General features: G+C 39.7%; 1 protein-coding gene across 6 annotated transcripts in view; it reads left to right on the top strand.

The window, feature by feature from the left end:
• Positions 1-14600, top strand: part of TAOK3 (TAO kinase 3) — a 152209-nt gene extending 137609 nt beyond the window's left edge. For all 6 annotated transcript variants that reach the window (XM_072142333.1, XM_072142372.1, XM_072142363.1 and 3 more), the window contains 5 exons: positions 3116-3319; positions 3868-4107; positions 5882-6094; positions 8970-9152; positions 11214-14600. In XM_072142333.1, the coding sequence (XP_071998434.1) occupies positions 3116-3319; positions 3868-4107; positions 5882-6094; positions 8970-9152; positions 11214-11375 (1002 nt within the window). In that variant the 3' untranslated portion in view covers positions 11376-14600. The remainder of the gene's footprint in view (positions 1-3115; positions 3320-3867; positions 4108-5881; positions 6095-8969; positions 9153-11213) is intronic.
• Positions 14601-14921: the final 321 nt, after the last annotated feature.

Here is a 14921-nt window from a genome sequence, read left to right on the forward strand (position 1 = left end):
CCTATTTTGATGGTAGATTAAAGATATGGCCCCAAGAAGTTTGTGTATTGGCTCATGACAGCTTAGCTGGTGGTAACTATTATAACCCCCTTCCCCCAAGCTGGTATAAAAAAACAATCAACATTTATATAAGGGACAGGGCAAATGAGTTCTGATGGAGCATTGCTTTAATTGCAGTCTAATGTACACAGGGGTAATTGTTCATACTGTCGGTGAAAGGATGTGCCAACCATTTAATGCAAAAATGCTGGGTTTTCGTGTCATTTGTTTGAGATGTTCCATACCTACCTTAAACTGCCTGCCTGGTTTGTTTCATGCCTTTTGTATTTTAGGGGTGAGGATGCCATCCCCTTCTTCAGTTAAAGGCATCCAGTAATAAAACTAAAGACCCTTTATGGGCAAACTCCTATCTACAATAGAGCATAGAGTAACAAATACAAATAATGGAATCATGACGGAAAGAAACATAGATCATTTATAATTGATGTAACTCAGAGGCTTACATTTACCATATGTATTTGCTAATTATTAACCTTCTCCCTAAACTGGGAAATATAGAGAAATCTGTGATGATTGTCCAGCTGTTACAATGGGGGTTGTGCTGGGTCTACTGTACCCAAATAGAAATACTAACTCAGTACCCCTGATCTACAACTGCAGTTTCTCCGTGTACCTACCAATCTGTGGCACTACTGAATACAGTACCCGAGCCTGTTAAAACACACGGGACATTGTACATGGGCTTAGAATGCATAAAAGAAATGGATAAGCGGTGCTCACCTCCCCCCTCTACTGCTTTGTTGGGTAGCCTGCAAGTCCATATTTCCTCTTCTCTCAACAACCAATCACTGGATGTGGTTTGTCCCTACTGGTCAGTGATTGGCTGAGCTGTCAGTTTCTCTGGTTTGAAAGGAAACGGCAAATAGAGACTGACATTATCCTGCTATACTTCAATAACGGCGTAAAGGAACATGAAAATGGTAAAGGGATTTTCTCATGCAGCTCACTTTCTATATATTCTTTTACATTATACGCATATCCGAAGAGGAGAACCCCTGCTAACATTCTATAGTCATTCTTGTCCCCCCCCCCCCCCCTGCTAACATTCTATAGTCATTCTTGTCCCCCCCCCCCCCCCCTGCTAACATTCTATGGTAATTCTTGTCTATCCATACATTAGTTACTGGTAATTCGACAAACTGGCTTTTCTGTATAAAGGCATCACCCACCGTGAGACAACCCCTTTAACTTTGCGTAAACATTGTATGTTTTTCAGGATTGACGTTATATTATGTGAAAATTCTAGAATGAATATGAACAAATATAAAAGCCTAATGTCCAATCCAGGAAAAGCAGATACATTTTTATTGCAGAAATTGGCATAGAATCCACAATATTCCTATGTTGGATGCAGATTTCTACCCTTGTGTCGCAATGATTGAAATCTTCAGTATAAATTCTCCACATTTGCGCAACAGAATGATTTTGCTGTGTATTTGTTCAGCATACTCCGATTTGATGCAGAATATTTGTGATGCAAGTCTAAGCTCTCATCTATTTGTACTGTAAATTATGGCCAATTTTTGACAATCTTTTGTATCAAGTCTCTGTTTGCGGTTCAAGAACCCACAACATTCGTGTACATGAAGCTGAAAACTATGGGCCCATGGTCTTTTCTTTATGGTCCATGTGTCATTAGCATGTGAAGTCTCCTGAACTCTGAGCCGCAAACTTGGACAGGAATAGAACCTGCTCTTTAATTTGTGGCCCTGACAATCGGGCTAGCGGTTTATGCCCCATGTCTTTCTTTTGGGCTTGGTGCCGTGAGCGAGCCATGTCCCCAATGTATGTCGTATGCAAGGGGTTTAAGGCTACATTCACATTGCCACTGCCCGCCGTACCGTAGCGGGCAACGGCAGTGCACGGGGAGAGGAGGAGATGAGCGCAGGTCACCACCGCCCTTCTCCATAGGAAGTTATGGCGCACGGCGCCGTACTACGGACAAAGATGGGACATGTCCTATCTTTTTCCGGAGTACAGAGCAGTACTGTGCCGCATGTGTGCTGCACCGTACCGCTCCCGTAGGGTGCCGTGCGCCCATTGCCGTCTATGGGGGACATATAAGTCGGCCGTATATACGTCCCCCATACGGCAGTGTGAATGTAGCCTAAGAGTTCTTACAAATGCAAAGAATCGGTGTCACGATTGGTTGGCTAGACTTGTGGTTTCTTCGAAAGTTTTTTGATCACATTTGCCTTGGCCCTGAGTGCAGTGATATCTGCAACCTGATAAGTTGTTTATAAGCACCTGCTCCACATTTGGAATATCCCTTCTAATGTATTATATAGATCAAAATAACTTGTACAGTTATCAAACCTTATTGTCCCTGGGGCCTAAGTTATTGAATGTTATTTTAATAAATGTGGTCATATGCATGAGGCTGCGGGCCAACAATACGCTTGCATTGTGCTCTGAAATGCTTCGGGTTAGATGCAACACTGAACGTTTGCATTTGGTAAGTAGCAACTAGTGTTTTGCCCTTTTTAACAATGCAAAACACATGCTGCTACTTGGTAAATGTATGCACAAGTGTTTGGCTGAAAGGTGTTCCACGTGTTTGACCAGCCCAATACTCAATATATGGGTATAGTTCTCAAACCATTTGCATCAGTGTATAAGGTTTTAGGTTTTCTTCTTTGTTTTTATTTTATGTTCTTGAAGTTGGGTCAAGGTCTTTGTTCTGCTATGAAGGAGAATAATGGAAAGAAGTATTGATGGTAAATAGAAGCCCTTCTGTTTAGTATCAGATATAATTGTACCTTCTTTCATGCCTATTGTTACATAGATGAATAATAACTGCAGCCTGAAGAAATGCTTCTATTTATTCTCATATATGATTCTTGTTCTCCTCCATATCTGAAACAAATAACAGAAATCTCCTTTTGGAGACCTAAACGATGCATCTAGCAGGGAATATACAAATGTAACCCATACCAAAAATGCATCTTATTGAATCATCCAGTCCTATCCTAACTGAGCTATAGTTTTCAATGACATATATTCTGTATAGAAATATGAAATGTAATGTTAGTGACTGGTCACCTCTTACATCCAGGAAATGAATGAGGACCATAGCACGCCCAAGAAAGAAAAACAGGAACGCATATCAAAGCATAAAGAGAACCTCCAGCACACTCAGGCTGAGGAAGAAGCTCAACTCCTTAGCCAACAGAGACTGTACTATGAGAAACATTGCCGACTCTTCAAGAGGAAGATAATGATTAAAAGGCATGAAGTTGAGCAGCAGCACATCCGTGAGGTAAAGTTCTATACTAGGTAGCTGCATTTTCCTCAAGTCTCTGTGGGCTTTGTCGTGAATATCGTGACCACTGCTGGTACATGTGCTATGGACTTACAAAAGTAAAAAAAAAAAATTATTCTTAAACAGTTTTTGTCTTGTACATTTATATTGAATAACCAGTTTACTAATTGTTTTCATGCATCTTTGTAGGTCTGTTGTAGTCAAAGTAGATAAACCACATTGTGCTGCGGGATGATAGATGATTAAGTGGCCTAAGAAGCGTCAGTAAGTAGTCTAGAACAGTCAGTAAGTCAAGACTGTGGTAACCGCACGATGCTTAATGACATGTGAGGTTTAGCCATTTTCTAGCTGGATGTGTAAAAAACAAAAAAGACCATAAGCTCACGTGAGCTCTCTCAGCCATAAGTGTATGTAAGTGTATAGAAATAGTGCAGCTATTTGGGTTTAGATTTTAGTAATGCAGCACTTGTTTATTCCCGTTCCTTAAAAATGAGAGGGTTGCTTGTTTTTGGTAGGCTGCATTGTAACTATAATAATCTTCTTAGGAGCTCAATAAAAAGCGAACCCAGAAAGAAATGGAGCATGCCATGTTAATCCGGCACGACGAGTCAACTCGGGAGCTGGAGTACCGGCAGCTGCACATGTTGCAGAAACTTCGGATGGACCTTATACGTCTGCAGCATCAAACTGAACTGGAAAATCAGCTGGAATACAACAAGCGCAGGGAAAGGGAGTTGCATCGGAAACACGTGATGGAACTCCGGCAGCAACCCAAGAATCTCAAGGTATTTCCCCAGGGTTCTTAAATACGTGCTTGTAAAATCCTGTTCAAATTTTAGTACTTTCTCATTATGTATGTATGTATGTATATCTTAATTTACATGATGTCCCAACTTCAGCAAATAATAGGGTAACAAGTTGTACCTGTCAGTGAAATAGCGGAAGAAAGTTGCGAAGGCGAATTTGAGGAGAGTGTAACAACAACTAAAAACTCAAGGTCTTTGTTCACCTTTTTACCATTGACTTCACTGTATAGAAGATTACCTATTGATTACCTTCCCCTATTAATACCATAAAAAGAAAGCTCCTTTTTTTTCAATATGTAAGCAAAGAATCTGTTTCATTGACATTCCTGACAGTTGTGACCTCTTTGTCCCTATTACTCCACTTACCTGGGAGGGGATGGAGGCAGGCTGGGTAAGGACACTTCTGCACTACAGATTTAGGGCTGAAACACACAAACATGCTTGGACTGTGAATCCCCGATTGTGTGGTGACCGCCTTTCACAGATTGAACACTGTGCTTGGTCGAAACCCCAAACATCATAGTTATATACAATACAACTATGGTGCTTTGAGTCCAGTACCCAGCACAATGTACGGCACCACACAGTCTGGGATTCATGTATGAATCCCTTATTATATTTAGCACTTGAAATACATAGATTTCAATTCTGGGACACAACCACTCTTGAGATGCACCACTATTTATAATAGGCTTCATGCTTAGTAATTTGGAGCTTCTTACTCCAGTGGAGAAACTGTTTAAGACCGATGTACAAAATGCTCCATCAGACCAGCTGCAGATTTACAAATATTGTCCCACTTTTAAGGTGCGGTCACACGTATCGCTTTCAGAACGCATGCGTTCATGCCTTGTGCGAACACACCATCAAACGCATCAGAACAGCTGAGAATAGGAGATTTGACTGATTACATAGCGCATGCATTTGTAAATGTAATGTTCACAGCTAAGTACAGACTTGGGAGCTATCATTAGGCCCCAGACTTTCCAACTAAGAGGACTTCACCCCCCCCCCCCTCAATTTGCCATTAAATTTTCTTACACATCACATTTGCCATAACTGCAACATCTAAGAAGTTAAACTTAGTCTGTGCTCTACTATCTATCGAGCTTGGTGCCACTTTAGTACTAGAAGCAGGTAGTGAGTCGTGTCCCATTCACTTCCATAGGGAAAGCTGCATTACCACCAACCTCACTTACTATATTCCCGCTTACATTTGGTGGGACTGAGGTAAAGTTGCAGCACTCTGCATTGCCAATGATAATGTGTAAGAAGGAGCTGTGGATTGTTGGACCTCAAATGGTCTGATAAACCTGCTGCTCCTGGAACCCCAGTTTACAAATGTGATACATAGCGTGATCTAGGGAGAAGAGGGGTTTTATGTTGTTTCTAAGTCATCCCTTTTGTGTAAGGAAAGAATTTTTTAAGAACTAGTTTACAGCCTCCTTAGCCAAGTGCTCCTTATGCACATTCTCTATTTCCACTATTTCTCTATTTATGTTTTTATTATAAAAATTCCTTGTAACATCATTGTAACATTATTTATTAGAATATGTGTTTCTTGCTTGCCCAAAATATATATTTAAGTTTTTGATATTTTGTAAGTCAGGTTTTGATCTATTGGAAGATGCCTTCTTTTCGGTAGGCATAGATTTCCTTTACCCATCCCGGAAGCATATCTGTAATTCATTGTACACCCAGATAGGGGAGGTTTTAACAGCATTTGCAATTCTGTTGCGTTTTTATTATACAGGTCATGGAAATGCAGATTAAGAAACAGTTTCAGGACACATGCAAAGTGCAGACCAAGCAGTACAAGGCCCTGAAGAATCACCAGCTGGAGGTATCCCCAAAGTGTGAGCACAAGACAATACTCAAGTCCCTGAAGGACGAGCAGACACGCAAATTGGCCATCCTTGCTGAGCAGTATGAGCAAAGCATCAATGAAATGATGGCCTCCCAGGCGGTAAGCAAGTCTATAAATTGTTTTCATCAGCTCAGGTAAAGATGTTATGACTATATTCACAAATAAAGTTACAGGTACTTATCTTTAATGATAGATTGCCGTATCTTGGGTTCAATTAGAAACTGTGTCATTTATGAATTCTGGTTTGTATTAGTAGTTCCTTCCCTTTTTCCCTTCTTGCTGGCTGGCTGTTGTGATCACGGGCTTGCAAATGGTTACTAACATCTTCCATTAGATTTTGGAGTTATAAGATCACAAAACACATACAAATAGAATGTATTTGTCTGAATCACCTGTTAATGCCATATATTATGTAACATGTACTACTACCGGTAGCTACTTCCTTCCCTCTTGGATACTTCCCACAAAGTCGCACTCCCTGTTTGATATAATGTTCACCTGTTGGCTCTATAGAAAAATGTAAAGATGTAAATTGTATATTTTAATTGTTATTGTATATTTAAGTATGTTTGCTTCTTTCTTTAGTTGTCTTTTGTTTGCATTGACTGCTAGCTGGACGTTTGTACGTAAAATTATAAAGCTGTGATCATGTGACTCAGTTGTGGAGGGTCCTGCCCCTGCCGTCCCAAACACTAGTAGAATAAATGGCTGCATTGTGCCCCCTTCCCGTATTCTGCTTTTGATATATACAGGAGATACACCACACAGAGGGAAAATGAAACCTGGAAAAAGAATTCTTTTACACACTACTGCCGTCCCCTGCAGGAGGTAGTGTACATAGGCAAAGCTAGTAAGAGTCTGGCAAATGTGGGCATCTTCACCAAATGGTCTGAATATGTTGCACAGCTATGATTGAGGTAAACTCTAGATTTTAGGCAAATTTGGTCATGTACAAAACACTAAAACTAATGGTAGGTACTATATATGTAAGAGCAAGAGACCCAAATTTGGGCTCAAGATATAGGATAAAGAAAGACAGCTTAGAGCAGGGTGGTGAAAAATAGAGGTACTATCCAGTCTCCATATATATTGTATGTGCAGGTATATGTTAGATGCCAAGAAAATGTATAGCTTCTACCACCTCCACCTCGCTTTGGCAGATTTATTTGACCCTGTGATGAAATAAAGAAGAAAGGTTTTAATGGTGAATGCCACAATCCTTTTTTTAACCTCTGCACGGATAAAGAGTCCACACTGCCCAGCACTGGCCCCGACACGTATTTGGTCAGAAGACCTTTGTCAATGGGTCCTTTGACCTTTGGCATTTTTGGTCATGTATTCTAGATATATACTCTTCGGTGAAGGTGAGAGTGGGTTGAATTCATCTTGCCATGATCAGTTTCCTAGGATATTTAATGATTCTCTGTATTCCCAAACTTTCCTGATCTCCCATGTTAACAGTTAACCCCCATCTCCCATGTTAACTGCTCAGCAGTCTTGCCTTCTGCTATATTGGTAAAGTAGCACAAAGCTGCAGCATCCCCCACCAGTTTACTAAGGTTTCTAGAACCAGTCGGCTTACACCAAAAGTTCAGTTTTGGTGTCAATCCAGAAGGGGTTGTAGATTAGTGGGCAGGTATTGCATGAGAGGAAACATTATTTCAAGTTGCAGCAGTTTTCCTAAATTGATTCTTAGATCAGTTCTGTCTGTAGAAAAAGGAATAAATTGTGTTGCCCATATGTGAGTTTGGTCCAACAGACTCTCCATGTACTTGCAGGATCTAGTGGACGTAACCTAGAATTTCTGAACTGAACAGACATGATGAGTTCAATTCAGTCTGGTAAACCCTAAAGTGTGTAGGAACAAACTCTGCTGTGGGCAACAGGCTTTAGGCCTCTTTCACAAAGACACATGTTCACCCAGCCATATCCCAGGGAAGCATACAGCCGAGAGGTGGAGGGATAAGCCAGGGTCAGTACTTTGCTCCACACCTCCTCTCCTCTCCTATGTCAGAACTTGCTTGTAACTGTTTCCGTGACCAAGAGGGAATAAAGCACGGGGTCCTCCACTGGCCCTAACTGTGGCATGCAAACAAGTTCAAAGCACTATGACCCACGGGACAAAGGTGAACTCTAGATGGGGTGTAAGGGAATGCTTATTGGCATTCTTGTGCCTCATGGATTTAACGGGAACAAGACAACATATGAACACCCAGAGATCCCATTCACTGACAATTTTACATGAGCAGTGAACGCTTCACCATGTGCCAAGTATGTTCCACTGAAATCATTATAGAAGATAAGCTATCTAGTCGTAATATGAATATCTAATAATACAGATAAAAGAATTATCCCTCAGTGTCTCTTTTGATCAGTCGTTATGCCATTTTACGAAGTTGTGACAACTGCAAAGTGTGAACACCACCTCATGAAATGTCTTCATATTTGTTAAGTCAATGACTTCTGGTTGGAACGTATAATGGAGATCCCAGGAACATTTGTAATTTATCCAATGGAAAAATCTGTTACACGGGATTGGCTGAAGCACTAGTCAAGCACCTGTATTACTAAAATGTGTGCACATGCTACCTGTGCTAGGATGAAATACTTTTTTGAACACTAGAATGGGGAGTTTATGCAGCCAACCTTGTGACCATAAGTTGCAAAACGTATGGAAAGTAGAAATAGTAAACCTTTTTTGAGGTGATGTTCCCTAGATTTATGGTACTTACTGAGGCATTTGAAAATTTGTCACAGTCTCTCCAGTAGGCAAGGTATTTAAAAGTCAGGAGCAGATGTAATGTTCAATGAACTTAGTTTAGATGAAGTTTGCATTGATATATTTTAGGCCAAATAAAATTCCCCTCTAGTAAGTTCCCCCATAATGTGTCTACTGTAAGAAATCATGTTTGCTTTCTGATGAGCTGTGTGGGTTGTGCCGTGTTTTACATGTTGTTGGTCATTGTCATCACAGTTGCGCTTGGATGAGGCTCAAGAAGCAGAATGCCAGGCTCTAAGGCAACAGCTTCAACAAGAAATGGAGCTGCTCAATGCCTACCAGAGCAAGATCAAGATGCAGACAGAGGCACAGCATGAGCGTGAACTGCAAAAGTTGGAACAGAGGGTGTCCCTTCGAAGAGCGCACCTGGAACAGAAGGTACTGCTCTATTCTGCTCCTTACTAATATATGTTGGTACAAGAGACCGCAATCTCCGTCTGCCTTAGGCCTCATGCACACAACAATTTTTTTTCGATTTAAAAACAGCCACCACAACCATTTTTTTTTTTTTTTTGGTCTAAAACCGGCCCCATTGACTTTAGGGGGAGACAGAGCCATATATCTGGTCACCATATTTCTCACTGCACCAAGTACTGGCTGTTATACCACATCTGTGCGGTTACGTTTTTGCGGTACGGGCTCTCCATAGAAGTCTAGGGGAGTACAATAAAAACGGCATACATAAAGTGTTGTCCATCCTGTTTTTGCTGTGGGTTGCCCTGAAGTCCAGGTAATGTGTGTGCTTATCCCCCATATTGTTTTGCGGATGTGGCTAGGTTATGGTGGCATATGGGTTACATACGGGTGACAGACAGACGGTTTTTTGGGGCCCGAAAACGGGACCCAAAATGGTTGTGTGTGTGTGTATGAGGCCTCATTGGTTGATTTTGTTGTTCTACTGATAATTTGCAACATTTGTGTTGGCCCTGGTCAAGGTCAAAAAGCTGCAGTTTATTTTGTGACTGGACGTTAAAAACTGCCCAGTAAAGTAAAAAAAAAAAAAGTTTTCAGGGCTTGTGGTGGCTTTTAACATTCATGACACTCCCTATATATGGTTTTCCTGACAAAACCTTTGTTTGAAAGGCCTCGCACCACATTTATGAAGGGGTTTTAGGCCGTATTTGGTCCCGAAAAAGGGGGTGGCTTCAGGGGAAAAGCTTTTGCATATTTTTCTGATGTGAACTAGACCAACAAATTGATAGTCTAAACTGCATGAAGTCTTGTGCTGCATCAGATGTAGCATGCTGGATGATAAATTGGCATAGTATAAGACGACTTAGTCTAACTTAGTCGACTTACAGTGGGTGATTCTGGTTTGGAAAGGGTTTTAGGTGTCTTGAAGGTACGGCTGATACTGCAGGTTACGTTATTCGTTTAACCCAAAAGCAATAGAATTAAGGCTAGAGACAATGTGAACAGGACCTTGTTTTGTTGTGTTTCTTTCAACTATCATGGATTTTCCCAGATTACAAAAGAAATTTTTATTTTGTGCGGGTTTAAGTGACATTTGAGCGCTACTGACTTACAGATAAAAGCAGATGCATTGATCATATGTGGTTATCGTGAGCAACCTTTGAAAAATTGTAAAAACTGTGTTCCTCACATGTGGCCCGTACTTGTCCTTTAAAGCCCAAAGAATCATTTTAATGTTTTTTGAACTATAGAAAACGTTCAATTGGCAGGTCCAGGCATATAGTGCCCTGGGTAGAGGTCACAGGCTTTTATTGGTAATGCAGTATTAGTCCAGAGAGCAGTGCTAGGCCTCGCCACCATCCTTTAGTTTTAGTTGTATCTAAATATACGTATGTGGCTTATTGGTGCCTCTCCTGATGACCAGCACCTGCTATTCCCCCCTGGCACAGAAACCCTGTACAACCCGAGAGTAGTCTTTTCAGCATGGGACACATAGACAATCATTGTGTCAGTAATTCTGTGTGCATTAAATCTTTCTGTACCTGTGTATCATGCATGAGGACTGCTCCCGATGAACGTTCTAGTGCACAGAATAAGAGACATAGCCGTGCACGCTCCTGCAATCCTCCGGAGAGGGATTTTTATTAATATACATACTCTTAAAACCTGCTACTCTTGTTCAGCAGCAGCAATCCTGTGCTGGAAACTCCTAGCAACAGGTGATGTCATCACTGGCCTCGTCTGACTGGCTGGAGGGATGCAGCCAATCACGGGAGGCCAGAATTCCCAGCTATGCCAAACAATGTGCTGTCGCTGCAGTTCATTGCAGCCCATGACTTTGTCTGGTGCAGTACTTAGCATCCTTCTCCGCGGACCCTCACATGAAGCCGTAATAAGTTACACACCAGCTCCGTGCAGGATCTGCAGCCTGTAATGTGTTTAATAGTACGTGGAATAAAGTAAAATGCAGAGCTCTTTTTTTGTTTCCTATGGCTTCTTGAAAGGGCGGTTTCTTTTTTGTTCTAGATTGAAGAAGAGTTGGCAGCCCTTCAAAAGGAGCGCAGCGAGAGGATCAAGCATCTATTTGAACGCCAAGAAAGGGAAATTGAAACCTTCGATATGGAAAGTTTACGGATGGGCTTTGGAAATCTGGTGACGTTAGAATATCCCAAGGAGGACTATAGATGAGAGAGGCCAGTTTTTGCCATTCAAATAAAAGAACAATAATATTATTAACAATGACAGCAAGGAGAACCTGCAAAACGTACATTCCCCATTTTAACGGGCGTGCTCTCTCTCTCTCTTCTCTCCCTCCCTTTCTCTCTCTCTCTCTCTCTCTCTTTCTCTCTCTGTCTCTATCTATCTCTGACGTCCGTCGGACACTAGTGCCTGTAATTCTTTTTACTCACCAGGGTGCCTCTGGGCAAATCTGAGCACGGAGCAAGCTCCCTGGCATACCTCTCAAGTGTCCCTGATTGTCACTCAAATTTTCAATCCATCAGAACATTGGTGCTTGTTATACAAACCGAAGATTCAAACAGCGGGAAGGAGTCTTGAAGTAACAGTTGTGTTTTGTGTCGAAACTCTTCCTTTATTCATAACCCCTTTTGTGGAAAGAGATAACTTGATTATTCAAAGTTTTGTCCATGATGTTCCTTGGGGAAGATGGTGAGAGGTATGTGCTTTTTATCTCATTGTGAGGATTGAGAGGTATGTATCTCCTAGGCCTCTGTCAGAGGGCTTGTGAAGGCTTATGTGTCTGTTATCCTGTATTTTGGACAAAGGCGAGAGGCGGAGTCCCCGGTGTCTTTGAGTACTCTGAGGGGTGAAAGCTATGTGTTCACAATTCCTCTGCTCGCACTTCCCTAGGTGTCCTGCAGTTCAATGGAAAGTCCTACTTTGTGGAAGATGGCTGCCCACAGTTTTAGTCGGTTTCATAACCCATGATGCACAACAGTTGTCGAAGTCTGTGATTAACCCCTTCAGCCCTGAGCCAGTTTAGTGGTGGAATTTAAAGTAATACCTGGTTATGACTTTTACCTTGTCTTAACAGCGGGGGTCATTCTTGGCACTTTCAGAAGTTTGGTTACCAAGAAAACACCTCTTTTCTGCTGGGTCAGTATCCAGTGAAGACAAACCTTCCAATCTTCTAAAGTGCCTCACCCTTCAAACTAACACTCAGGGATGAAGAGATTAATTTATTGATGTTCAATAACACATTTGAGAGACTAGAGAGAAAAGAGGAGATAAACTCAACGACAAACCAACAAAAATGGGAATATCTGTTGGTTTCTACAAACATTTTGTTCTGTTAAAGTACAAGCAAAAAACAAAACAAATATATATATACAATTTAATACATAAGAGAGAGAGAAGCATAAAACTGCAGCCTTAAGGTTACTGCTGCTGCGTTAAACATTGTTGTTTTTTTGGTATTTGTTCGTCAGGAATAAAAAAAGAAGAGATTTTATTAAACTATTGAGGTTTGATACATTTTACAGAAACCAATCATGTTGTATATATATATAGACATATTGTTGGGGAGGGGAAGAAGCAGAACTGGGGTGGGGTTGTTTGGGCAGATGGGTGGGTAGAATGTCTTGTGAAAATATATAATTTTTTTTTTATTTTCATTTTTTTTCTTTAGTTTTTTTTTTCCTTCATTTTTTTTTATAAATTAATTTGAAGACTTTTGCTGGCAGGAGCAGAAATTGACTTTGAATTTTCAATGCACTTTTGGCTCTAAATCAGCGGTACTTTCTACTCCAGTCCTGGTTTTTCTTATATGTATATACCAGATGTATTCTTTACTGACATAAGGCAGCTGGGAAATTAAGACCAAAATACACTATTTACTCAATGGCTTTGGTACTTTATTGTGCCAAAGGAAAACTTTTGCTAAACCTTTGCAATATATTGCTAATGTATACCAGGATGTAAAAAGAAAAAAAATGTTTATTTACACTGTGTATCTGGTAATACAGCAGTTTGAACATTGGTAAAAAAAAAAAAAAAAAAAATGGAAAAAATGATTGTATTTTTCATCCCTCTCCTCCAATGCCGGTAAAAGGTTAAATCGAAGTGTCCTTGCCTGAGCACAGAGTTCGTTCATGTGCCTAGGCATAGACGCAACCCTTATAAAACTGGACTTGAAACGAGTACTAAAGGTGAAGGTTTACAATTCTTCCTTCCCTAGTCCTGATTTAGACATATTATCTCCTAATTTTAAGATGTAGACAAACTGTGAATAGATATGCCTCTCCAGTTACCTTTTGTATATACCTCCATTTCCTTTTTTTTTTTTTTTTTTTTTTTTCAAATCTGAAATTTGGAAGAAATTATCTTATGTATTTAAGAGCACTTGTTCAGTACTAGTTGTGGCCCACCCAAAAAAAAAAAATATATATATATATATTATTATTATTTGGAACTTTCAAAGCTGTGAGGACAAGAGGGATGATAAGGAGTTGTTTTTCTTTTTTCTTTTTCTTTTTTTTTTTCCCTCATACTTTTCTATTTCGGGAAGGGGCATTAAAATTTAATAGATGATGGCTGTGATGTACTGAGTCAGTGTTTCCTCAAAGAGCAGCGTTTTAAGGCATTCATAAAAATTAACAAAAATTTAAAAAAAAAAAAAAACCATCTTCTATAGAGAAAATATTTTTGAAGATGAAAAGTATGTAAAGAAAATGCTGTTAGACAATTAATGTATTGTATTTGTTCAAGAATATTATTAAAAAAAAACAGAAAAAAAAACAAACTTTGGGGAGTATTTTTGCCACGAATGAGTTGGAGACTTGTTAAGATTTTAATCAAAAGGAAAAAAAAATTGAAGTCTCAATAAAAATTAATGTTAGTTTGGTTGTTTTTTTTTTTTTTGAGTATTCGATAAATCTATATTTTTTAAGACGTCCTGATTGCAGGCCATTCACAGTGGCAACTACAACTTTATCCTGAAATTTTTATTGATTATTTACCTCTGCTCTGGCTTAGTACATCTTGGTCCTCTTGAGTTAGATGGGAAGATGTCCTCTGGAATTGACCTTTTTGGTACATATTATTCAGTTCAGTTACTATTCATAGAATCGTCTGTTCTTTATGGATATATGTAACTGTGTGTTCACAAAGGGACACATGATTTTTTTTCCCCACACTGCACCTGTCACATAAAGTGTACAATTTTAAAACTCTTAAAAGTTGCATTTTTCTTTTGTGTTTTACTTATTCATGACCAATTGCTTTGAGTTTATAGAATGAATCTATTTACAGAATATTTTATATGGAAATTTGACCATTATATGATGATGATGATGATGATTTTTGGACACCAAAGCCAGTATCTGGATCAAAAAAAAAAAATCAGATTGTTTTCATCATTTAAAGTGCATCCTTGTAATGATGAGAAACTAAGAATTTAAGGTGAAGCCTATACAATATTTTACAGTATTTAGTTTTTGGGAATTGGCACAATAATACACAAATAAACCTGAAAAAGTGATGCAGATGGATTTATTATTTGTGCTAAATGAAATATGAAGAAAATTCTGGACCAACGTTAAAAAATGGTGGTGTTTTTGTGTACAATGATGTATTAACTAAACCTGGGAATTGTAAGTGCAATATTTTAGACAAATCTTCTAGAAGCTGGAATAGAAATGTAAAACCAGGACTGGGTACGTAATTCTATACATTCTGGAGTTCAATAAGCTTTCTGCGGTGCATGATTTCATGCAC

Source organism: Engystomops pustulosus, chromosome 1, assembly GCF_040894005.1.
Source record: "Engystomops pustulosus chromosome 1, aEngPut4.maternal, whole genome shotgun sequence".
Lineage (NCBI taxonomy): Eukaryota > Metazoa > Chordata > Amphibia > Anura > Leptodactylidae > Engystomops > Engystomops pustulosus.